General features: G+C 45.3%; 2 protein-coding genes across 4 annotated transcripts in view; both read right to left on the bottom strand.

Annotated features, from left to right (window-relative positions):
• Nucleotides 1–13,090, bottom strand: part of CD59 (CD59 molecule (CD59 blood group)) — a 131,236-nt gene extending 118,146 nt beyond the window's left edge. The window contains exon 1 of the mRNA XM_082343911.1: nucleotides 13,078–13,090. The gene's annotated coding sequence lies outside the window, so the exon portion shown is untranslated. The remainder of the gene's footprint in view (nucleotides 1–13,077) is intronic.
• On the bottom strand, nucleotides 6,982–18,129 carry LMO2 (LIM domain only 2). 3 transcript variants are annotated; one of them, XM_082343840.1, is made up of 4 exons: nucleotides 17,939–18,129; nucleotides 16,917–17,142; nucleotides 12,574–12,789; nucleotides 6,982–7,981 (listed from the first exon to the last, which is right to left on the bottom strand). In XM_082343840.1, exons 2-4 carry the CDS (start codon nucleotides 16,955–16,957, stop codon nucleotides 7,762–7,764), a joined length of 477 nt encoding a protein of 158 aa, XP_082199966.1. In that variant the 5' UTR covers nucleotides 16,958–17,142; nucleotides 17,939–18,129; the 3' UTR covers nucleotides 6,982–7,761. The 3 variants fall into 3 exon arrangements, with proteins under 3 accessions (XP_082199966.1, XP_082199967.1, XP_082199968.1); XM_082343841.1 differs by lacking the exon at nucleotides 17,939–18,129 and adding an exon at nucleotides 17,264–17,892; XM_082343842.1 differs by lacking the exons at nucleotides 16,917–17,142; nucleotides 17,939–18,129 and adding an exon at nucleotides 14,478–14,831.
• Between the last annotated feature and the right edge of the window lie 8,303 nt (nucleotides 18,130–26,432).

Genomic DNA, 26,432 nt, shown 5'->3' with positions numbered 1-26,432 from the left:
CTCAATTTTGTGTTTAAATATCTTTGGATTGGTTTTATTCAGCATTTATAGGTGTGGTAGGTTATCCTAGGCTACCATCTTGCCCAAACTAAACGTTCTCTAGTTTAGATTCTACTACATCTTTGTGTACAGCTGGGTCTGATGCATCTTACCTTCCCTTTGTTCTGGGTGTATGCTGGGTATACTCATCATTGGGCACCTTGGTTTTGTTATAAGCCGTGGCAGGCAGGATCAGAAGATTCACATTCTAGTGGTTACCAGAGGGAGAAGGGGTGGGGAGGAGGGCAAAATGGGTAAAGGGGGTCAACTGTATGGTGACGGTTGGAAACTAAATTTTTGGTGGTGAGCACATTCTAGTGTATACAGAAGTACACATGAAACATATAATGTTTTAAACCAGTTACCTCAATTTAAAAAAGAAGATTCACATTCTTTTCTAACAATACCAATTACCCAGAACCTAAGACCAACTATCTTTTTTTTCTTCAAGCACCGGGTAAGGAAGGAAATATTTGTCTATATTCAAAAGAAAATTTTCTTTTCCTTTCTTTTTTTATAAATTTATTTATTTTATTTATTTTTATTTTTGGCTGCGTTGGGTCTTTGTTGCTGTGCACAGTCTTTCTCTAGTTGTGGCATGCAGGCTTCTCGTTGCGGTGGCTTCTCTTGTTGTGGAGCACAGGCTCTAGGCACGCAGGCTTCAGTAGTTGCAGCACGCGGACTCAGTAGTTGTGGCTCGTGGGCTCTAGAGTGCAGGCTCAGTAATTGTGGCACACGGGCTTAGTTGCTCCGCAGCATGTGGGATCTTCTCGGACCAGGGCTTGAACTCGTGACCCCTGCATTGGCAGGTGGATTCTTAACCACTGTACCACCAGGGAAGCCCGAAAAATTTTCTTTTCTTAGTAGCTCATTTCCTCTGATCACACAAAGCAAGTAAAACCTTAGAGAACACGGCAAATTGTGTTGCAACAAACACCATGAAGACAATGTTTCGTCAGCAAAAACTGACACCCAAGATGTTTAAGAAGTCCCTGTTAATAATAATAACAAGAAAACAACCATTTTTTTAGTTTCACTAAGTTATTTCAGCTACCTCTGAAATACATCTTGAACCTGTCGCCTTTTCTCCATCCTCACTGCAAACACCCTCGTCCAAGTTGCCGTTATTTCTCACTTGGGTTATGAAATATCCCCCATCTGGTCTCTCAATAAAAAGCATGTTTAATAACAATGGTGATAATAAAAATGCTGCTGAGAATCAGAGTTTTATTGCTGGAAAAATTGTAGGAAAACCGTAAGAGAGAGTTTATTCTCTAAGTTTGGACTGTATAATTTCAAAAATCTTTTTCAACTCTAAGACTGTATTATTCTGATCAGTGATTTTCAAACTCTCCATGGAGTAGATCCAACTTTTTTTTTTTTTAATTTTCAAACCACCATAGACTGATACTTTGGTAAAATACAATAAAAAGTGAATGACTGGAAAAATTTAAAACTTAGATTCAACAGACATAAGATTATTCCTTCAAATTGCTTTAAAAGTTTCTAAATGTGTTTTAATTATGTCTTGCCGCATAATAAAATACCTCAGAACTCAGTGACTTAAAACAATTATTTATCTTACATAATTTCTGTGGGTCAGAAATTCAGAAGCAGCTTAATTGACTGATTCTGGCTTAGGAGTCTCTCGTGAGGTTACATTCAAGGTGTGCCAGGGTTGCAGTCATCTGAAAACCTGACTGGGGCTTGAAGATCTGCTTTCAAGATGGTTTCTTCATAGGATAGGCAAGGGCTGGCTGATGGCAAGAGGCCTCATTTCCTTTTACTGCATGGACCTCCCCATAGAGCTGATGGAACACCTTTAAGGCATGGTAGCTGGTTTTCCCCAGAGCAAGTCATCCAAGAGACAGCTCGGTAGAAGCCACAGAGTCCTTTATGACCTAACATCAGACATCACACTCTATCATCTCTGCAATATCCTGTTGGTTAGACAGGCTAGCCCTATTTGATGTGGGCGGAGACCGCATAAGCATGAAGCCAGGAGGCAAGAATGTCTGGAGGCATCTTGGAGACCAGCTACTACAAATGCTTATTCCCAATTCCCACACTTCCCTGTCTGTAAACCAAAATTTGAGTAGCAAATTCCTAGAGGTAATCTGTAATACGTTCTTCATTTTGCAGGTGAGGAAACTGAGGTCTGCCTGAAGACATAACCCTAATTAGAGGCAAAATCACATTTCCAATTTCCATTTCAGGGTTCTTTCTATCACATTAGATTGCCTTTATATCTATTTTACCTACTATTTATCTAAGGGGTGGGGTGGGGGGCATTTGCCTTGAGCTGCTCATTAAGTAATGAGAATGAATCGGGTCGGGTGGAAAGGCCGTGACACACAGAAGCTGCAGCTGTGGGTTTTCTTAGGATCACCACAAAGCCGTCTTCAACGTGGCCATCAAGTAGGATAATTCCATGAGCCCAGTTCAAAAGCTTCACAATGTTACAATGGAAATTGACTTGATTTAGCTTCAAAGATTCTATTAACTCAGAGAAATGATGGTTTTCTGGGAGAATTAACACACAGCCACTGGTAGAGGACGAAAGTCACTTTAGTGCTTTGAAACTCCTTTCAACTCAATTCTTAGATCTACGTACAAAACATTATAGCTTAGATTCCTGGTCCTAAACTACACACATTTCAGAGCCAGATGATTACATCTTGATCCTAATTTCAAAGGAAATGAAGAATTTGTATCAAGCTCATTTTATAAGGTTGAGAAATAACCTGCTTCAGAAACTGGCACTAAGTGAATCCTCCTAAACACATCATTTACATTACATGTGTGTGTTTGCAAGGAACTGCTGGCTTGAGACACATGAACTTTACTTCTAAGGCTAGAAGTACATTAAAATTGTGATAAACGAATAGTAGAGTATCACTGACTTCCAAAGTATATTTTCCCTCTCTTTATCATCTCTCCTATTCTTCTCCTAATTAAATCAAAAGCTCCCAAAAAGAAAAGGTCAAGATTTCTAAAGTTTTAAAAAACTTTTTATTTGTAAACGTGTCAAACTGATAGAAAAGATGCATGAATAAAAATAGTGTACCTGTGTATCCCATACCTAGATTCACCTGTTAACATTTTTACCCATTTGCTTTGCCACTTATTCCTCCCACCCTGCCCTCTCTCTGTCTCTGTCTCTCTCTTTCTACACACACACAGCAGACACACACACACACCACACATGTAAATTTTTCTTAATTATTTGAGACTAAGTTCCATATGTCATGACCATTTTGTCCTAAATATTTCAGTGTGTATTTCCTAAAAATAGGGATAGTCTCTTATGTAACCACAGTACAGTTGTCAACCTCAATAAATTTAGCATTTGTGCAATAATTTGAACTAATCTACCCACTCATATTTCAATGTTATCAATTGCCCCAATGATATCCTCTATAGCATTTTCCCCCTCCAGTACTGGAGGGAAAGTAAAGGGCCAGGTATTGGACTTAGTTGTCAGGTCTCCTTAGCCTTCTTGAATCTGGAACATTCCCACAGCCTTTCTTTATTCTTTATGACACTGACATTTTTGAAAATAGAGTCCCATCTCCTCCCTTTTTAAAAATACAATGTTCATCGTTTTGAGCTTGCCTGGTAATTTGTCTCATACTTAGATTCAGGCTATGCATTCTCAGGAGGAATCCTAAAATAGAGATGGTATGTCCCTCACAGAGAATCACATCTGGAGGCACACATGGTCCATCCGCCCCTCACTGATCACCTGGTCAGGTTGCTGTCCAATGTCTCCACTGTGTAATTACGGGTTTCCCCCTTGCAACGAATAACAATATATGGAAAGGTACTTTAAGACCACCCAAGTATCCTGCTCTTTCTTTGTTGAAATTTAGCAACTCTTGATGATTCTTGCTTGATTCTATCATTTCACTATGATAGTTGCAGAATGATGACTTGCCAACTCCCACACTCTCTTCACATTTACCTGTTGGCATTCAAGATTCTGCTGTAAACAAGAGCCCTTTCTTCTCTCCATTTATATATTATTGGTATGAACTCACGAATTCTTATTTTCCCCCCAACACTTTATAACTCATTACTATCCTTAATTATTTTGGCAGTCAAATTGCTCCAGATTTGGCCAGCCCCTTCAAGCTGGCTTCTTTGTCCTTGTGACATGCTTACATCACTTTTTTTAAAGCAGTTCCTTATTTTCTAGCATAATAAGATGTTCTAGGCCCCTGTTATACCTTCCTTGCGCCCTCCCTCCACCTCTCAGAGATTCCTGGCTTTGGATTTTGATTTGCCATTCAGTCTCAAAACTATGGAAGACCTCATCTCCCCTGTTATTTACTCACTGGCGCAGCCCCCCTCCAGCAAAGCTCACCACCTCCACCACCACCACCATGAAAACTCTGGGCTCACTTGACTACCTGCTCCACAAGGTCAAGGTCTCTGAGTCTTTGCTCTTGCCCATGTCACCTCCTTGCTGGTCCAGGGGCATTTGAAATGTCACTTCCGCTTTACTCCAGATAGCCGCCCGGGGACCAATAGACTTGTTCCCTCATCTGTGTTTCCATAGCACTTTTGACATATCTTTATTATGGTGCTAATCTCGTATCATTGTACTTTGGTTACATTTCTGGCTAGGCTGTACTCAAATGTTTTCAAATAACCTGGGGAGAAAGGTACTCATTTTCCCTATTTTGCAGATGAGAAACCTGAGGTTCAGGGAGGTGAGCCTAAGAGAGGCAGCAGAGCACAGGGTGAGGCCTCAGTTACAGGCTACTTCTGCCCTTTATTAGCTGTAGGACCTTAGGCAGGTGACTAAGCCTGTCTGTGCTGCAGTTTCCCCGGGAGTCAACGTGGATGATAAAAAATAGAAACTGCCACATGGCGGTGTTCTGTCGCTTAAAGGAGTTGCTATTTGTACAGCCCCTAGAAGAGTGCCTGGCACGTGGTAACTGCTGTGCAAATATTTGTTAAATAATTAAGTCACATCATTGCCATTCAAATCCCAGTCTTATGATGATAAAGCTCCTAGCCACTGCTCTGTTGTGACTTTGTAGGATTCCAAGATTCCCTGAGAAGCAGTGATTCTATTAGAGACAGCAATAAAAGGAAGCTGGTTCAGGTTATAAGACATTAATAAGGTAAGAGGAAGTGAAATGTTCCACCAAACTGCTGAAGTAAGTCATGGACCGGGGAAGGGCGCAGGCGCCTGGCTCTCTGCCTCTGGGTCTTGGGCACACAGCCTGCATGTTCAGGCAAGGATGACCAGTGTAGATTGTGGGAGCTGTTCTCTCTCTTCACATGTCCTTCCTCTCAAGTCAGTTGTGGGTTAGACATTTGGGCCCCTGGGGTGACTTACCACAGAGACTCTGCCTATGCATTCACAATTCTGCAGAATGGTGCCATGGACAAATGGAAAACGTTAATTATCACTTTGTTGAGGATAGCAAAGGTATTGGCGGAGTTCTTGAATCTTATGTGTGTTGTACTGTCATGGGGATTAAGAATAAAGTTTACATTTCAAAAGCAAGAACCATTTTTATTTTGACCTAATACTGCACATAGGATCATTCATATAACTAAAATCTATTATTATTATTATTATTAATGTCAGTATGGTTAAAAATGGTGGATTGAATTGTGATTGATCTGGTAGATGACAACTGCTAGTTGAGTGGCAAAATTATGTAAAGGTTTTCAGCTTAGGGACCAGGGGTAGACAGTGTTGGTCTACATGTGGAAAAGTTACTCAGTGATTAACCATTGTGTCAAATACTAACTATTAACAACTTAGAGCAGATGATCTACCAAACTGGGGGATGTTTCAGAACATTCTTATGCTTCAGCTTGAGTCAGAATCATCTTTAGGGCTTGTTAAAACACAGATTGCTGAACCCCATTCCCAGCATTTCTGACTCACTCTGTCTGGGATGGAGCCCATGAATCTCCACTTTTAATAAGTTCTCAAGTGATGCTGATATTGCTGGTTTATGGACCACAATCGGAGAACCACTCCCCTTTGTTGATTTAGAACAAATATCCCCTCACTGGAAGTCCCTTATTACCAACACCTAGTTGAAATTCAGTATAACTAGATTTGTTTTATATAGGCCACCCTAAGCAGTCAAACTTCGCAACCACTTCTAGCATTTTACAGACCAAGAGAGCCATCACTTAATTATTTCTCCAGAAGAAGAAAAAAACCAAGCAAACCCTAGTGATGAACTTTTTAAAAGAATATCACAGTTAATTAATTGTAGCACTAGATGCATGTTTCTGATGTCTTGATAATTAAACACATTAAGACTTCTTGGTACTTGCCAATATTTTTATGTTAACAATTGAAATACATCTCCCGTTAGTCTTTCATTGGGACATTCTTGAACTAGTGAGCTGAGAGGTGATGACCAGCAGGTGGCGCTCTGAGCCAGTTCATGGCTGCCTGGACGCGGTGAAAGGCAAACGCACAGACAAGGTGCCTGCTTTAAATCCTCAAAGTAAGGTTCTCTTAACCACTTGTCATAAAATACCCTGAGACACACGTCTTGGAAAATCGAAGTGTCAAGCTCAGCATCTTTGCCACATTTCAAACTAGGTAATTACCTTCTCTCCCAAGGGAATCTGTTTTATGTATTTGTGTCCTTCCTAGGTTACAGGTTTCCCAAAGGCAAAGATCTTGCCTTCTGTTCGCTCTATACAATGCTGAAGTGACATGCAGGTTTTACAATAGCAATCTAATTATTCTACATCCCTCTGAGCTACATGATGACCCGTTAGATACTAATTGCTAGTAATATAGAAACATGCCTGCCTCATATAAACCCTAGCCGTAAACTTGTTTTTATTTGACCTAAAAGTAAATTGCTTATTTACTTCTCCTTTACAGTATAAAAAGCCATTTTTTTCCTGCCATCCCAAATTGTAAGTCATTACCAGGTAAACAACACTGCGTTTTAGTCAGTCATTTTTATTGTCCTCAGAGTTTTTTTAAACTACACACAACAAATACTTTGATATAATCTAAGATAATAAAATAGGTGAACAACTTTTTTTTTTAGATTTACATTTGTATAGAAACAATCTGTGGAACTCCTCACTTCAAAACTAAGGTGTCTAAAAACAGTGATTCATCAGCATTGCTTTAAAGAATTGTTTGGTTAAAAGTTGCAGTTTTCATTCTCAACTGAAATGTTGTCTCCATGCAGTGTCCCTTGGGTCCAAAGCTTAAGGCCTTGGGAAGGTGGCCAAGAAGAAAAGGATGGCCACTCTTCTCCCTGTCTTTCCCTTGTGTGGAGGACAGTGGTTGGACAGGGTTCTCATAAAAGCCAGGAAGAAAAGAAATCAATTGCACATCTCTAGTTTTCAAGGGTTAAAGACATAACAAGTCTGGGCAGAACAAGTCCCCATCTGTAGATGGGAAGTTCCATCATGACGGCACAGAAGCCCCCAACACTCTCTCCCTCGCTAATCATGTCAGTTATTACCCATAGGCTGTGGCCATTGTCCATAAGTTCTCCCTCAAGGCCAGTCATTTTGTCACGTTTAAGTTTTGCCCCCTTGCCTTATGTCACTTGGATGCTGTGTATTGGTTCTTGGTGTCCAATTAGGGCCTTTCATCCCCTAAGAAATGTCTCAGCCCACCCTCAAATCCCCCAAATGCCTAAGAGTGAAGACCCCACGGAGACAGTGACTTCAGTGAAACACCTCTCCAGAGATGCTGGGGCATCTGGCCTATATCATCCCATTGACCTTAGTCCACTCATAGATGTCCTGTTCACACACTATATCGGAGTTGATGAGGAGGTATCTGTCACCCACACAGAAGTGCTTCTGACAGGCGGCACATTTGAAACATTCCAGGTGATACACTTTGTCCCTCACCCGCATCGTCATCTCGTAGGCACGGATCCGCCTGTCACAAGAGGCGCAGAGGCCGTCCTGGCCAAAGAGCCTGGGGAGAAAACAGAGAGAAGAGCTAAAGAGACAGTGGCACAGATAATACTGGAAGAAAGGGCCTGAGGATGGGTTCCATGCTGTAGGCTGGATTCCCAAGACGTCGGGAAGCAAGGAAGAGCTGGGTCCAGACCGATGGCTTTCCTAGAAGGAAGTGGGTCCTCCGGGGTGAGACCGTATCTGTGGCATTTGTGTTTGGCATAACTCGTCCCTTTTCTGAGCTCCCTCCCTGCCTGCTGCCACCACCCTCCACGCCTCCAGGTTGCCCTGGGCCCCACCTCTGTGGAGAAGACTCTCAGTGATTTCAGAGGTTAGGCATGGATTGTGTGTCTCTTCCCAGGGGAACTTTCATTTTAGAAGAGGAGCAGGAGTAAACCCCAGGGGCCCCTTTAAGAGGAAACTGACCAGGAATGCAACGAAATGGGCATCTTTCTGAGGCTCCCAAATTCTATCACATCAACAGCCACTAATTCCACCCACGGGGAGGGTTGGTCTTGAATTCCTTCAAAGGTACCAAGGCCACCTCCACATGATTGTTCGCTGGGACCCCAGCTTCTGGGAGACAGAGGGAGTTCAACCAAAAACACGTGGTGTAGTTAATCGTGCCCCGGAGATCTGGAGGGTGAGCACCATCTCTCCACATAGAATGGAAGATCTTAACTTGAGATCCTCGCTGCCCCAGTGGCATGAGTCTCTGGAGAAACTTCTCTTCTGACATTGAAATCAAGACTCTCCTAAGTCTCAGTTGACTGGTTACTTATATTAAGCAATATGTAGTGCCAAAGAGGGAGATGCAATATGGTGGAGCCTAGTGCAGTGGTTCTCAAAGTGTGGTCCTGGGACCAGCCGTATTTGCATCACCTGGGAACTTGTTAGAAATGTTCACTCAGGCCCTCATGATTGAGATGCTCTGTGGGTGAGGCCCAGCCATCTGTGTGGTCCTGAGCGCGGCCAGGTGATTCTGATGCAGGAAGTTTGAGAATCAGCCCGCAAGAGAGGGATAACACAAGCATGGGAATCAGAAGACTTGGGTTCAGCCAGGACTGGCCCTGAGTACCTGAGTGACCCTGGTGAGACCTCTGATTCCTCTGAGCTTGGCAGTGATCATAGCGTGCCCCGCACCCGGCTGTTAAAGGATGGACGCAGCATGTCAAAGCACCAGCGTTCAAGGGCAAAGCCAACGCTGGCTGGGTTTTAACACATCTTGGGGGTATTCCAACAGGGCCAGTCTTGCTGCCAGAAGTCATTTTCCCACACGCCTGATTACATGGCATGTCAGCAGGTCCTTTCCACGGAAAACCTTCAGGGCAGGTTTAGGTGAATGCCTGTTCTTCTCGGAAGTTCTTATTAACTTCAGAATAGCAGAGAATCAACTGGTACGTTCTGAGAGATTCTAGGGGAGATGAGGGCAGTTGACAAATTTTGAAACACATGAACAAAATTAATGGAACCGGGAAGACGTGGTCTGTGGGTAGAGAACTCATGGTTACAGCCAGGCCAGCTAATTTCCCTCCGAATCCCGCTTTCCATTTGAAGAGCTCTGAGTGTTTTCAAGGCACCGCCTGGGAGCAAACTCATTACTGGGGGAGAACATTTTATCCCAAGGCAGCAGATGGTGGAGCTGTAGGGAACTGCCACCCTGGAGGTCACAGAGTGGAAAGACAGTTCTGATTTCCTGATTGTTCAGTAAGTTGAGTTTGGGCCCAAGTGACTTACAAAACAGTGTGCGTGGAATGAAGCCAACCACCTGGGGTGTGTGACCCTTACGGAAGGAGAGCGTTTATTAAAGGGAAGTTGGGGGTAAATTACAACACACGTCAGGCAGCTAATGAAGGGAAGGATGAAGGACTTGTATTTGGGAGACAAGTTCAGGTCCCAGCATCACCTCTAACTAGCCGGGTGCCCCGGAGCCAATGACATCCTCTGCCCTGGCTTCTGTGTCTTAAGCTGTAACGCAAGAGAACTGGAAGAGAAGGCCTCTGAAGGCCCTTACAAGCTCTGGTTTGCTGGGACTTCACTAATAGTGAAAATAAGCCAGGACTTGACATCTAACTTGAGCGTTCACCTCTGGCACCAAGAATTGGTGCCTTAGGCTGGATATCCCAGAAATAGACCCTGAGACCAGGATTTCTTAAGGATGTGTCATCAGGGGAAACAGGTAAGGTGGCAAGGGAAGCCGGACAGAAGGGGTGCAAGGCAAGCAAAGTTGCACGCTCGGGCCAAGTCCCTCAGAGGGGAGCTTCAGCCTGACTGCACGAGGACTCTGGGGTGTAAGTTATGTCTCCAGGCGGCCCTGGCTCCCAGCAAGATTGCAGGACTTTGGTCTCCGGCAGTGCCAGCCACCGGGCCAGGTCTGTTGGGCATGGGGGGTGGGCAGTGGGCACACTTCTGGCTTTAACAGACACAGGTGCTGGCTGTTGAAAGTAAAACACTTAGGGGTGGGGAGGCACTGCACACCAAAATTGGTAAAAAGCGATCCGAGGGGATCTGGGCTGGGCACTGATATTAACAGCTACTCTTCGGTTCCCAAGAAAACAGCATAATAGCACAGGGTTTATTTAGGTTCTGCATGGGGGTCTCATGAATATTTGAGGCTAAATGTCTGAAAGGGGCTGTAACAGGCAAGTCAAACATTGGAAACCCTCAGGGGGAGAAGTTCTCCTGGGGCAGGGGTGGGTGGGCAGGGGGAGAAGGACTGAACCCCATCATAGAACCCATTTCCTCACTCCTCCAACTTGCCTTTTGCAAAGACACTGCCAGATATGTTAAGAATGCAAGCAAACAAGTCCATGGCTAAAGGGCCATGCCTGCAGCAAGAAATGATTTTTCTCCTCTGTCAAGAGGTGTCATGTCTGAAGCTTCCTCCTGCCCATTTTAATGACAATAATATAAATATGAAAGGATGGCTGGAAACGCTTGCACTAACACAGAGTTAATTAACATGTTGCCTAGGAATGTAGCAGGGAGAAGAATTATTTCATGTCACCAAGACACAAGTTAATTAACACTGGGTTCTCCCAGACTATTTTTTTTCTCTCCTTTTTAAAAATGCAAGAGATTAACAAGCCCAGGCAGCACAGGGTTTATTCTTGAATGTTATATAAAAACCGCAGAGATAGGGAGAAGCCCAGGCTCTTTTGACCTTACTCTATCTGTACTTCATTTAATAAGATTCAAATGATTTGACAGGGATGTAGTCAGGGGGCCCAATGGGAATCATTTACCCGTCTGCTTTCTGCACTGTCTTGGCAAACTGATAGCGAGCAGAATCAGGTCTCTATTTATCCCAGTTCTGTTTTCTTGTTACTTAATAAAAAATTGACCAAAATTAAAATCATGATCCTTGGAAACCTGACTTCTTTTCTCTGAACCACCAAATTTGCAAGGACTTAATCAGGAAATTTGGGGGGCGGGAAGCTTCCTCTGTCAGTCTCTGGGTGAACAGATAAGCTTCCTTCACCATGGAACTGCCTGCATTTTTTTTTTTAAATGTAAAATGCTCTGAGGGCAGGTTTGGGAGGAAGAGCTGGCCTGGCAGCCAAGGGCACTGGAGTCTAAACAAGCTTCCTTGGTTTGGGTGGTTCTAATGTATTAGGGCTGCATGCTCCACAGACCCTCTGCCACAGGAAGATGGCAAAAAATCTGACAGCTACACAGTTAAGCAGATTTGACAGCAAAGGGCACAGAGTTACCTCTGCAGCAGCTAATATGAAACTGGAAATGCTAGAACATTCCGGGCAAAGGCACTCATTTGAGTGCTGGAAAATTCACATAGCCAAACTTATGACCCAGAGCATCCAAGATGTCCTCAGTGCCTGTCTCACTGGGTGTTCTAGAGTTCCTATTTTGCCTTTCCATTCTTCCATTTCTTTGTTCATTAGATCGGAAAAGACTCTAATGATAAATGTCATGAGCAGCTAACATCTATTTGATCCTCATACACACGCACCAAGCCAAGCACTTTACATGTATCACCCCATCTAATTCCCACCCCTTCTTGGAAGTAGGTATTGCTGTTATTCCCATTTTACAGATGAGGAAATCGAGGCTTAGGAAGGTTACGTAACTTGTCCAAGGTCACAGAGCTAGAAAGGAGTGGTGCCGGGGCTCAAACCTACAGCTGACTTCAGGGCCTTCCGTCAAATCCTTGGAGTGCCATGGCGAGATCATCCTTTCTATTTTTAAATTTCTCATCACATAATATTGGAATCTTACAAAAGAATATTTAGAACCTATAGGTATATTTTGAAGCATTAAATGAGCTCCTAGGAGCCCACACTCAAACTTAGAAACAACAAAGCTCCCAGTTCCTTTGGCACGCCCTGTGCCTTCCTCCCCAACCTTCTCCCCTTTTCGGCCCCACAGAGGGAACCGCTATTCTGAATTTTGTGTTCATCACTCTCTTGCCTTTAAAATATTAGAATTTGACCATGTAGGAATGTATCCCTGAGAACATGCTTCTCGAACAGGAAGAAAGGCCGACTGCTTCCCTGCATCGGGCAGCTGAGACCCAGCCTGACCTCGCTGGGGCAAGAGGCAGGCACTGGGGGAGACAGACCCACAGCCCCAGGAGGGCAGCGAGGACAGTACCTGAGATAGTCTCTGCGGCAGAGCTTCCTGCCCAGCTTGTAGTAGAGGCGCCGGCCCACCTCGCCCAGCCGGCACCCGCAGAGGTCACAGCTGAGGCAGTCCTCGTGCCAGTACTGGTCGATGGCCTTCAGGAAGTAGCGGTCCCCGATGTTCTGCTGGCAGCCTCCACATGTCAGCAGGGATGGGGGGATCTGCAGCACCTCATCCACTGGCTCCCTGGAAAGAAGGCCAAGCATTAGGGATGACCTCATCTTGGGGAGACAAGCACGGGGGAGGGGTCAGGAGTCATGCTGTGCCCAACAGGAAACCTCATTCAATTGCCTGTAGGTGACATAGGAGAAAGGAGGGGACAACATATACCTAGGGCAGACTGCAGAGAGACCCTGCCAGCCTTGGGTTAGGACAGGAGAGAGCTAGACCCTACATCCTAGATCCCGGAAGAAGCAAGTGCTGGGCACCAAGAGGCACCAAGGCAACTGCAGGTGGTACTGCACCCCTACCCACAGTCCAGCCCCACTTTCTCGGCACCTGTGGTCTCTCTTCTTTATCTCACTCTCCCCTCCTACTCCATCTCCACACCTCTCCTCTTTCCTCCTCACATACCCAGGACCCAAGGGCACTGCCCAAACCCAGAGGAGGCACCCAGGACTATAGGAGTTGCTTGCTGCCAAGACAGTGACTTCCTAGAGGGCTAAGAAACTGCAAATTCCCTTTTGAATCTCCGTGCCATCCTGCCTCAAACCCTTCCCAACTGCACAAAAGCAGAGGTGAGGAAGGAAGAAAGAAGAAAGGGACCCCAAGTTATTTTAGGTTGCTTTCTCTTTCCAAGATAAAAATTCCATCAGGATATAATAGAAATTCTCATTATTATTATCTTTTAATAGAAATTCCGCATCCCATCCTTCTTACTGAATGAATCCTTGGAGAAAAATCTCAGGTGTTAATTAAGGCCACTGTTAAACTTATAAAGGACATCAAACAGAACTTTCTGCACGTGAACATTTTTACAGCAGCAAAACTGATTTGGATGAAGTTGATTTAGGAAAGAAAATGGGGAGAGGGGCAATAATTATTTTCGAGAGAGTGGAAGGCAATTAAACAGACTCTGAAATCTCCATCCAGGCAATTGTTAGGAGTGAGCTTGTGATGTGTGTTCTTTCACTGCAATGTCATACAGTGTCTCCAATTCACTTTGCTTAACTGGAATCTGAATACTTCTGTTTTACATTTTAAAAGAAATAACATAATTTGCCAAAAGAAAATAAAGGGAGTGGGAGAAATGATTCTCTCACCAGATGGGACAGAGGAAAAGCAGAATACCTGTTGATCTGTGACAATTAACAAGTGCTTTCTTGAACCTCACTCAAACACAAATCTATTTTTCAAAAATCTATTACGTTTTGAAAAATGGAACTGCCTCCAACTGTGAAATTCCCAAAGGGAGTTTCCCCCTCGGTACTTTGAGGGTATAAATCTGTGTCTCCTATTTCCAGCTGACGCTAACTTACCAGGTGACCTTGTGTCCTGATTGGTCTGTGCCCACAGCACTCAGCGTCCTTTACACCTAGGGGTGACAAGGCTCAGGGAATCAGTGTTGATAACACACTCTGACAGCTTCAGGTGACTCTGTCTGTAATGCGCATACCTCCCTGTGAATATTTAGGGCTACTGAAACCGAGCCCACACTTTGTAGATCAAGTATGAGGGTCCTTTGTGAGATGATCTCCTTTTAGAACAGGGAAATGTAAAACCCAAACCAGTTTTCTCCTAAAAACTCAAGACTTTGAATAGTTTTAAGAATTCACTGAAGCCTGGCTTGCTTTCCTTTGTTTCCACGGGTTATACATAAAGACTTCCATTCTCCCTCCTGAAAAATAAAACACCAGCATTTTCACATGCATCACCTCAGAATCACATCTCTTCCCTTTCCACAGCCCATGGTCTTACTTCAGGCTTTCAGAAACACTCATGGAACCTCAACACTGCTGGATGCCCTGATGCTAAGCCTGCCAACCAACTGTGAAAGAAGAGAATTTGCACTTAGCTGGTGCAAAACTGCCTGGAATTAAAATGAACTGCTCTTGTTACCCACAGGGAGGCGGTAGGGGCCACTGGTGGCACAGTAGAGGAAATCTCTGTGTCTGAATTCTGGCTGTCTTTCTGTCTAAATGTTTCATTTGCATATGCCTTGGCAAATTTCTGTGTGTAATTTGGAGGTGCTGATCAGACTGACCTCAGCTGCACTGACCCAAGTATGTACACAATGAAGCTTCTGGTAGGATAGTGGTCCGCAGTAGAAATGGTAAGCAAAAGAGCTATTGTGATGGCCTGAGATGAGATAGGAAAGGATAGGATAAGATATTGGCTCTATCTTTCTATAATTAATGATAATATCACATTATCTTTGGTGGATGTTCCAAGACAGTAACTGAGTGGGATTCACTCTCTAATATTTTATATTCTCCTAGAGCCTATCTGAATATTACACCTAAACACACTTCGGCCTGGATTTCTGGGATAATTTCTCAACAATTTCCAAGAGAGATAGGGAAAAAATGTGCTGCAGTAATTTCTCAGCTAGCTGTTCCATCTCCAATTAGAGCTTGTCTGCATTGGGCAAATAGTGGTGCAAAGGATGGAGAAGAACACCCTTCAGTAGGTGCCTGCTGTGTTATGAGGTAAAGATGTTTCAATTTTCCAATCTCAGTGAAAAAGCACAAACTTTGAAAAGAGAACACTTCCTTCAGGGAACTGAAACCTCCAGATTTATCTTCTAATAAAAGGCTTAGTGACTGAGTTCTGCTGATCGAAAAAGCATTAGGCGCCTTTCAAAGGTAATTCATCCAATTCACTCTCTTATTGTATTACTATGGTCTTGCCCAGGCTCTGAAAACTCAGGGCTAAGTTGTAATTCTCGGTTTGTTAAAAAAAAAAAAAAAAAAAAAAAAAAAAAAAAAGAGCAAACCACCCTTTAAACCCAGTGTTTTCGTAGATATATACTTTTAAAAAGGAATGTTATCTTTCTCCTGAGAATTTAAGGAAGCTGGGTTTTTGTTAGAACAAACAAGACTCCTTATAGAACTGGCATCTGAACCTTCAAGATTGAATAGTGATGTTTATATTCTCACTAGATCATGGTACTTCCTGTGTTTTATGAGAACACGCTGAGCTTTTATGCTGGTAACTGAGGGTAAAACCCAGGTATATAAACACCATAGGAGACTGAAATTGGGAGGAGGAGGTACTTCAATCAGGAAAGCACAATTCTTTTAAAGCAGGAAAAGAAAAGAAAACAAAACAAAACAAATGCCTCTTAAAAGCACAAATGGACAAGTCATTAACCAGCTCCTTTGGTCTGTGTAACAAATCCCTTCAAAGGATTAGATGGGGACTTCAAAGGAATAAATGTTCTCAAAACCAGACAGCTAATGAATCTTAAAAGGGCATTTGCGCTGACGGCTAAATGATATCTTAAAACAACCCTTTCTCCCCGTCTTAACACTAAGGAATGGGCTGGAGGTAAACATTGGGAAGAGGGGATACTTCAAACCAGTCAGAGCCTCAGAAAACAAATGCAGTTCATTAGAGCTCCGGTTCCCAGACTCCAAACCCTTTGAGACTGTGATAAAAGCCGTGAGACTCCGCTCCCCAGAAAAATTCACCTATACGCAAAATGGTGCACTAACTTTCGAGGTTCAAAGGTCCCCATCGGTGGACCCCGAGGGGAGAGGCGGGGACGTGTATCCAGATTAACTCCGTGTTTAGCTGCTCTAAAGTCTCTGGAGGCCTGAGTGAGCTCCGAGGTGAATTCTCGCACCTCCTCACCCGCCGGTCCCTGGCGCTGCGGGCAGCCGCTCCACCTGCGGACCGGGAAGGGGGCCGTCGGGGACTCGGGAGGCCTCCACTTGTAATGTCCCCCTTTCCAGGACCAAATGGACAAAGAGAAAGGGGACCAAGAAGGAACGAGAGGGGAGAAAGGAGCAGAATCGAGTCCTGAAGGCTCTCGGGATCGCACCTGCGCGCCTCCGACCTCCCCCTCTGCCTGCTCCGGTGTAAACTTTCTGGCCCGCAGTGGCTTTGGGGAGCGTCCCAGGTAGCCGGGAGGGGCCCGCAGCGGCGCCGGGTCGACCCCCTCTTCCTGCCGCCCGCCGCCCGCCGCCCAGCCCCTCTCCCAGTGTCCCCGGAGTCACCCGATAGTATGCGGGAGCCCAGCGCAAGGCAGAGGGAACCAAGGGCACGCTGCGGGCGCGCACCTGGAGCCTTCTCGCCGGCCGCCCGCGCCACCCTGCCGCCCCGGGGCGCGAGGCCGTGGACATCGTGGGTGGCAGGGGCGCCGCACTTACTCAGACGGGTCCAGGCTCTTCCTCTCGATGGCCGAGGACATTGGGGAGGGAGGTGGTGTGCCAGGCGGCGGGGGCGCTCCCTTTGTGGCGCGGGGCTGGCCGGCTACCGGGGCTCGGACCCCCTCGGATGCTCGCGCGCCGCCGCCTCCGCTCCTGCGCCTCCTCTTGCTTCGGCGCTCTGGCAGCGAGCTCGCCCCTCCGCGCTCAAGGACAGTCACCGCGCTCCCTTCAAACGCCAAAGAGAGAGAGCGAATCACCGGGCTGCCGCGCGCCGCGGCCGAGGCGGGGACAGGGGCGCGCAGCCTGCCCCGGGCGGCTGCAGCTGCCGCTGCTGCTCAGGACTTAACCTTCCATCCCGGTCCCGCCGCCGCCGCCCGGTCCGGCTCGGCTCGCGCGCTGTCGCCGGCTCCGCGCCGCCCACGGCACTAGTGCGCGACCGTCCGGCCGCCCCTCGCCCCTCGCCCCTTCGGCCCGGGTCGCGGCGCGCAGCTAGCCGCCGAGGGCAGGGAGGGGGCGGCGGCCTGGGGGCCGGGAGGGGACTGCGCCTCTCTTCCCCGGCTCCCTCCTCTCTCGGGAAGGTCTATTTTCGCTCAGCTTCCCTCTGTCTCTGGTTTCATTTCCTTTTTCCTGATCACGATTCAAATACAATAGAAGGAAATCACATTTAAAGAGACAGCTGCCCGGTACCCACCCCCCCCCACTTCTTTTTTCTTCTTCTTCTTCTTCTTTTTTTTTTTTTTAACGGGGCTCCTGGGGATTAGCGATACAAACAGCAGCAGCAGCCGGCGCAGCCGCCGCCGCCGCAGCAGGACTGAGTTGGCTTCTTAAAGGGGCCAGCGTCGGGGACGGGGAGAGCCTCTCAGTGAACACCTCTCCTTGGAGAGGCGGCTGGCTTGCCTCTAAATCATTCTTTAGAGATTCCCCTCTTCGGCGTTTCCCTTTTGGTAAACTAAGATTGAAAGTAGCCAGCGGGCCGCTCGAAGAAGAAAGAAAAAAGACAAGAATGCGAGATAAGCACATACAGAGATGCACGCGTTCCGAGTGGCTTTCGCGCCCGTTCGAGGTTCCAGGTCCGTGGACACGGAGCGCGGAGACGCCCCAGACAGCGCGGCTCTGCTGGCTGCGGGCTTGTGACTGCGTCCGCGCTCCAGACAGGCGACGGGAGCTGTGCGAGCAGAGACCGCACGGGCTGGGTACGCCTGAGCAGTGCCAGGGGCAGCTAATCCCAGAGGGAGCGTGGTTGGGAGGGACCAAGCTGATCTCAGTCTCCTCTCCATCTGCTGGCGGCAGAATTCCCTCCCTCAGCATCTTTCAAAAATCGGACTCCTGCGGTTAAACTGGCCCCTGTAAAGTGCCAACAGTACTCTGCACAGAGAAGAGTGCCTCTCCAATGAGGGAGAGACTATTTTGCCCTGGGTCAGGCAAAGAGAGCGAAGCCAGACTTGATTTTCGAGTTCAGGTTTCCCCTCCAACCTCAAGGGCAAGTTCTAGGAAGAGGGAGGAATGCAGAAGGGGAGAGGAGGAGGCTAATAATCTGCCCTTGTGGAGAGCAAAACTTTAGGTCCCTTGGGCCTCATCAGAATTCCTTGAAAATAACTGCATTCAGAAATTATTACTAAAGGCCTACTTGTGCATGACACCGGTCACAAGTCTTGTAAAGAAGAAACTACCAAGTACTTTCAGGATCCATAGTTTTATACGAGCAGTCTGGATCACGGTCATGGATATTGTATTCCCATTTTAAAGATGGCACTGAAGGACCTGGATGAGTTCACCCTGAAAGGTGGTGTCTGAAATCAGAAGTGCATCCCTGTAGGCGTCGATTTCCCTGTTCAGAGCTTATCCTCACTAACTTCTCACACGTATAACCAGAATTTACTATTGCTTGCATGCTCTTGTCCTTTCCTTATCTCCATGTCCAAAGCTTGGGTCCCTATGGGTATAATTAAAATCTCTCGCAATCTCCACCCCTCCCGTGTGTGTGTGTGTGTGTGTGTGTGTGTGTGTGTGTCAAAGGAAGCCTTAAGAGCAGCTTTGGGTCCAACTCAAGGCCTTCAGTCTCTAAGAAGGCCTTCTCCTGCTCCTTGTTTTGAATTTAAAAAGGGAAAATGCCTAGAATTTTTAGGTCAGCCTAAATTATGTGATAACCATGTAACCTACCACTCTACAATAGGAAATGAAAATAAACATATATATAGGCTGTAAGGAGCAGTTCACCTACTTACAACCGGTCAATGTGGTGATTAAATGCTAGGACTTGGGCATCCGACTGCCTAGGTTTGATTTAAGCTCTTACTTATCAGCTAGCGGGGCCTATGTAGGAAAGTTACTCAACCTGAGGAGGCAGTATTGGTAGTGGCTCTGGAGTCAGACCACCTGCATCCCAACTCACCATTTCCCACCTGTGAACCTGGGCAAACAGCAGGAATTTAAATGCCCAAGATCTTCATCTGTCAATGGGGGTGCCAGAACCTATTGATTAGTTGTTGTGAGGATGAGTGATTGCATGCAGTGTGGCCCTTAGACATGTAATGAGCTGGGGGAAATAACAGACATGAGATTACATACATGGATAGCATTTGGTGTGTATTAAGCTCTCATAAATGGTAGCTTCTGTGTTACAGCAGAATATCGTTGAAGAATTTCAACGGGAAGAATTTAAAAAGAGTTTGAAATTAAATTTAAAGGTGAGCTGGGGGTTAAAAATAAGAATTTCCCACCCAAATTAAAAAAACTGTCCCATTTTTTAAAAGCAAACAGAAGAGGGTCCCTTCACTTCACCTCCTTGTGCTCGTATACAAAACATATATGCATTTTCCACTTTAATGTTCACTGCCTTGGTGATTACAATGATATGTTTGCATCTGCTTGCTTTTATTAAATCTGATAAGTTGCTTCCTACCTTGCTATATAGTTTTGCACGGGGCTTAAGTTAGTTGTTATATTAAATATATCCTTGGATTCCGGAGGTAACCTCTAAACGGCCAACTTTGGGGCATGAAGTTTCCTTTTAATAATATGCTTCTGTTTTGACCCGAATGTGTAAAGGAAAGAGCGATTACTGCCGATGACTTTGGGTCAGTTTCTTATCTCTCACCACTCTTTGGGGAGAACTTCCTTAGAGAAAGTGAATATTTGAAATGGTATCTTAAGATTTCAATTTCACACACAGTGGTTGTAAGAAATAACTGCCTACCGGTGGGATTTCATTTCTATTCAACGGGCAATTAAATTGCTCAAATTTAAGTTTAACATTTAGAATTGAGTCTCAAAATGTGTTTTCATTATGAATAATTTTAAAGCAATCGTGACCTTATTGTATCCTTCCATAGCAACCTTATGCCTTATGCAGAAGAGGGACTCAGTAACTATGAGGCAATTTGAACATGTAAAGTGGTTCTTGAGAGTTGGGGAAATCTGTACTTGATCCCTATCCAGTGGGATTGCAATTTAATTCCTTTTACCCTCCCCCAACTCCTTGCAGATCTTAAATACCCTAAAATTTAGAAAATTTCCAAGTTTTCCTTCCTGAATGTGAATGTCAGAGGAAGACTGAATGAGTTGGCATGATGAATCTGACCCTAGGTGGATTACTTTCTTCCTGTTGGCATTTTCTATTCTTTTTTGTTTATTACATCTACAATTGTTTTCTCGGGAAGAGCAGTTTAAGTGACTAAGGCTACATTTCTTTGTTTCCTTCCAATAGAAAGGAAAATGCAAATGTCATTGGGAAAATGCCAAGAATGACAATTTACCTCTTTTATTTTTTTCCAACCATTAGAAGCCAACTTGCATCATATACCTGTTAGTTGTGACATTCACATACAGGAACAAAAATAAAGGTTTATTTTATTATGGCTTCAGCTCCCATGCAAACTTCTTTAAACTACTCAATTGTCACAAGTATCTGGCTCCCAAACACATTTCAGAACATTTCAGGGCATGTTGATGGATATGTTTTCAGAATGTTAGACCTATTGGTAACCTTAGTGATAAATAAACCAGATTTCCTATATAGTAGAAAAGAGCTCCAAAAATCTAAAAAAAAAATCTTTATCAACTGAGTTTAGGAGATGAGCATAGGTGTCAGAAAGCATAGCTCAGCTGTTTACTAGCTGTGTGACTTGGGGGAAGTTACTTCACCTCTCTGAACCTCAGTTTCTATATCTGTCAAATGGAGGCAATAGTAACACTCAGCAGGGCTGGGACTAGGGTGAGGCCATAGGGATGCCTGCTTACTTCACAGGAGTTTTAAGAGGATTTAATAGGATAACGTGTGTAAAAATGCTTTGTACAGTGATGGTGCATAATGTATGCTCAGAAATGATACCTGTTGTTATTACCCTATCTTTCAGAAGTCATCACCACCGTATTAGGTAGCAACAATCTCCTAGCTAGTCAGGACATCTGGCAAAGAATGCTGCAACTGGGGTGCTGTAGAAAGAGCTGAAGTGTGCCTAAGACATCAGCAGGCTTCAGGCTTGGGGAGCCCCAATATTTCAACCGAAATGCAGGATTGTGCCCATTTAGGTCCTGGGTAGGCTGCTGACAGCTTCACTGCTTCCCTACCACATTGCCTGTTTCAGCCACATCCCTGATTTTATTCCTCTGCTTTTCCCCTTTCCAACAACCTCTAAATCACCTTTTACAACTAAGACAAGAGGCAAAATCAAGTGCTAAAGTAACTGCCCCCAAATGTCACAACTCCACAGCGAGGTCTTAGCAGAGTTAACCTCACAGCATGTCCTAGTAGAAGGAGCCTCTGAAATGTGATTTCCCAGCTTGCTCCTTGGAGCAGCAGGGGTTCTGAAGTGCTTCCCTAGTGGGCTCCACCGCCCCTGCTCCAACTGTAGCAGCTCTGCACTTATTGACATGTTGCTCAACCTCTCTGGACTTTAGCTTCTGCATCTGTAAAGTGGGCACATTCAGAGTACCTATCTCACGGAGCTGCTATAACAATTCTGTGAAATGGAACATATAAGGTGCTTGTAAAGGAGAGTGGCACATAGTAAGCTTTTGTGGAAGATTTTGCTTATACAGAGAGATTCCAACTTCAAAATATTTGAACAACCATTGGTGATTCAGAGCCCCTTTGATGGACAAGGCAAATGAGACGTGGAGTCAACAGCTCCTTCTTCCACCTCTGCCCCCATCAAATCCTCCCCCACGCTCTCTCTTTGGGTATCAGACCTGAACTTATCTGCTGCTCTGTGTTCAAGGGGGAGTCAGAGCTGGGTGAGCTGACTCACGGAGCTGTCCTGGGGCCCTTTGTTCACATGCTCCATTTCCTCTCTTTAGCTACTCAGAGGCAGCCCCACCCATCTGACACACCACGGTGCCTGGGACCCTGGAACAGCACATTTGAAATCCAAGCTCCTTTCTGTGGCCTAGAAAGCTTTATACTATCTGGCCCCGACTACTCTTTTCCATCACAACCCCCTCACTCTCTCTGCTTGAACCACACTGACCTTTTCTCTATTCCTTAAAACAAACGAAGCCGGCTCCTATTGGAGGGCTTTTGCATCTGCTCCTCCTCGGTCTGAGATGCTCTTCCTCTAGATCATCCTATGGCTCCCATGTACTTCACTCAGGTTCAAATGTTTAACCTCATAAGAGCCTTTTAAAACCCCATTTCTCATCATTCTCCATCTCCTCATCCTGCTTTATTTTTCTTCCTGGTATCATCATTACTTACACTTTACATATGTATTTGTAGTTTTTTATGGGTTTGGTTTTGGCTTTTCTTCCCAGCTGGAATGTAAACTCCATGAGAATAGAAATTCTTTATGACTTGTTTCCAGTGTGTCCTTAGGACCTAGAATGTGCCTAGCACACAGTAGGCCCTCAATAACTATTCAATGAATGAATGAATGAATGTACAAATGGTAGCCTTCTCCTTTGACCAAAGCATGCCTGCATTATGCTCTCTGGATAAAAGTTAAGAAGGAACTTGAAGATGCCTTGTCTTCCTTGAGCATTGCTTTTGGGAGACGATAAGTGCCCAGATACCATTCAGATGCAGATCCAAGAGTTTGGTTTGGGAACGAGATCAAGCTCTTGGCTGCTAGGAATACGCAGATACAGGTGTTTTCAGGAAGCAACAAGGCCCCACTTTGAAGCTTGATTCTCCACTGCAGGGCCCCCATACACACAAGGAGATGTGGCTACAGTGGACCAATGTGTAGAATGCAGTCAATTATACGGGTAAAGGCACAGGCTTTGGAGATAGACAGGCTTATGTTTGAGTCCTGGCTCTTTCAGCTATGTGATTTTAGGCAAATTATTTGACAGTCTGAGCCTCAGTTCCGTCACGGGTAGAATAGGGATAATTATATCTTCATCACAGGGCTGGAGGAATAAAATGAGATCATGCATGTCAAATGCTTCGTACAGTGCTCAATGGACGGCAGCTATTATTAGAATTAATTAAGCAAAGAGAACCTCAGAGGAGGATAGTCAACCAGGGCAGGCCTTTCTCGACACAGAGGTGGATAACTGGAGTTCTGCCACAATGAGGGCTCAGCCCAAGCAGGTGGGGTCAGCCTCCTTGCCTGGAGGACTCTTGCCTAATCTTACCTTCTCTGGCAACCCCCAACCCCCATGGGGCAGATGGGTTAGGCTTGCAGACACCTGGCCCAACTTCATGGTCAGGAAGGCGACATAAAGAGATGGTGTCAGGAGCCTGTCCTGGTCACTGGCTCTTCAGGGTTGGAGATCTCTGGTCTGAGACACTGCACTCCAAACACACCTTCCATTGGAGGAGAGGCCAGGCTGCTTCTGGGGAAGTGGTGTTTTCTGGCACTCGTATCTAGCTGAGGGCACTGAGCCTGGCAGGGGAAGAAGATTCTGACCTTCCTGATGACACTTGACTTCCTAAGCTTCAAACCTCAGCGGAAAGGAGTCTTGTGTGTGATGGTCCTAGAAATACCAATTGCTGAGGGAGGTAGCTTTCAGCCAAAACGAGGGAAAGAGCTGCTTGCTTCTTCCTGCCAGTTTTCTCTGCTTCCCTTCAGCTGCCCCTCATGTATCTGACTGCCAGACTAACCCATCTGGAATACTGTTTTCTTCACTGTGACCACCCTGCTCAAGAATTTGCAATGGCTCCCCGTTTCCTCTGATTATTGGCAACCAGCTTAACCTCTTGGGACCTCGATGTTCTCATTTTATAGAGGAAAGAGGTTGACTGGAAGGTTAGAGCTGCAGCTCTATGTGTGATTCTGTCCTTCTAGCAAATCAAGACCAAACTCCCCATGATTCCATGAAAGGTGCCTGTGATCCCGCCCACGCCATCAAATGAACTTCATCTCCCAAAGCCCTAGAGCCTGAACCTTCCCACCAGCCAGGCTGCTCCCCTTTGACCTCAAACGTCCTGCTCATGACCATTTCTGTGCACTGTCTTATTCTGTTCTTTCTATCTGGAATGTCTGCTTTGTCTGTGCTTCAAAACTTTGGTGCTAGACTAGCAGAGGGGTTAAGAATAGAGATAAATAAACCTGGTTTCTAGGCTCCACTTTACCACTTACTATCTGGATAATTAATCTTAGGCAAATCTCTGTGCTTCAGTGCTGGCAATGATAAACTAGAGGCAATGATAAACATAGGGTGAGGAGGCATAGCTGAGATAATGTGTGCAGCAGGCAGAGCACAGAGCCTGGCACAGGGTGAGTGCTCGGTAAATGGCAGTCATTACTGCAGTTAGTACAAAAGCCTCCCATTCCTCTCTGCCTCTCCAAATCGTGTCCATCAACCTGGACCCCACTCAAGCCACATCTTTGCACTGAAGGTTTTTCTGTCCCCTGACCTCAGCTCCTACCAGCTCTTGGCTCTAGGGCCTGGTTAGGTGCTCATTAGACTCTGCCTTGCAGTGCCATAATTTTATGTGTGCATACCATCTTGCCACCTTGTAAGTGACTTACGTTCTTAGAGAAGAGAGGCCATGATTTTCATTTTTACTAGCTCCCAAGGTATTGATATAAATTTGGAGATACTCAATAATTCCTTTTGAATTAAAGGCTTCAGATATCACATCCATGTTATCTATTTCCCAATTCCTAGCTTCACACTGACATTCGTCAAGACCTGAGGGTCTCCCCAGAATTGGTATTGAGGATGGCCCCATGCATTGTCAGTCATAGACTTCTTAAAAACCTGGCAACTCAAAACTATAAAACTCATAGAAGAAAACGTAGGGTAAAAACTACATGACATTGGATTTGGCAATGATTTCTTGACTATGACACTAAAAGCACAGGCTACAAAATTAAAAACATAAATTGGACTGCAATCAAAGTTAAAAACTTGTGTGCATCAAAGGACAGTATCAAGAGACTAAAAAGGCAACCTATGGAATATGAGAAAATATTTGCAAATTATATATCTGATAAAAGGTTAATATCCAGAATATTTAAAGAACTCCTACAATTCAACAGCAAAACCCCCAAAAAAACCAATTAAAAAGTAGGCAAGGACTTCCCTGGTGGCGCAGTGGTTAAGAAACTGCCTGCCAATGCAGGGGACACGGGTTCGAGCCCTGGTCCGGGAAGATCCCACATGCCGCAGAGCAACTAAGCCCATGCGCCACAACTACTGAGACTGTGCTCTAGAGCCCGTGAGCCACAACTACTGAGCCCGTGTGCCACAACTACTGAAACCCGCACGCCTAGAGTCCTTGCTCCGCAACAAGAGAAGCCACCACAATGAGAAGCCCACGCACCACAATGAAGAGTAGCCCCCGCTCACCACAACTAAAGAAAGCCCGCGTGCAGCAACGAAGACCCAACGCAGCCAAAATTAAATAAATTAAAAAAAAAATACAAGGAAGAGAACTGAAAAATTGTTTTAAAAAAAAAAAAGTAGGCAAAAGACTTGAAGAGATATTTCTCTAAAGAAGATATACAGGGGCTTCCCTGGTGGCACAGTGGTTAAGAATCCACCTGCCAATGCAGGGTAAATGGGTTTGAGCCCTGGTCCTGGAAGTTCCCACATGCCGCAGAGCAACTAAGCCCACGCGCCACAACTACTGAGACTGTGCTCTAGAGCTCACGAGCCACAACTACTGAAGCCCGCACGCCTAGAGCCTGTGCTCCACAACAAGAGAAGCCACTGCAATGAGAGGCCCGTGCACCGCAACGAAGAGTAGCCCCCGCTCGCCGCAACTAGAGAAAACCCGCACGCAGCAACGAAGACCTAATGCAGTGAAAAATAAATTAAATTAACTTAAATTAAATTTTAAAAAAGAAGATATACAGATGGCCAATAAGCATATAGAAAGATGTTCAACATCACTAATCACTAGAGAAATGCAAAACAAAACCACAATAAAGCACCACTTCACACCCATTAGGACGGCTATTATCCCCTAAACAGAAAATAACAAGTTTTGGCGAAGATGTGGGCAAATTGGAAATTCTGTGCTCTGCTGGTGGGAATATAAAATGGTGCATGCAGGTTCCACAAAAAATTAAAAATAGAATTACCGTATGAGTCATCAATTCCACTTCTGGGTATATATCCAAT

Source organism: Balaenoptera borealis (assembly GCF_965194805.1).
Source record: "Balaenoptera borealis genome assembly, chromosome: 11".
NCBI lineage: Eukaryota > Metazoa > Chordata > Mammalia > Artiodactyla > Balaenopteridae > Balaenoptera > Balaenoptera borealis.
This window is presented reverse-complemented; position numbering and strand designations above follow the sequence as displayed.

Excerpts from the sequence above, each read along its gene's own strand:
- LMO2 (XM_082343841.1), bottom strand. Across the intron at positions 12,790-16,916 it reads AAGAGCCTGGACCCGTCTGA|GGAGCCAGTGGATGAGGTGC; the intron begins GTAAGTGCGGCG and ends CCTTCTTTCCAG. Across the intron at positions 7,982-12,573 it reads TGCCGCAGAGACTATCTCAG|GCTCTTTGGCCAGGACGGCC; the intron begins GTACTGTCCTCG and ends TTTTCTCCCCAG.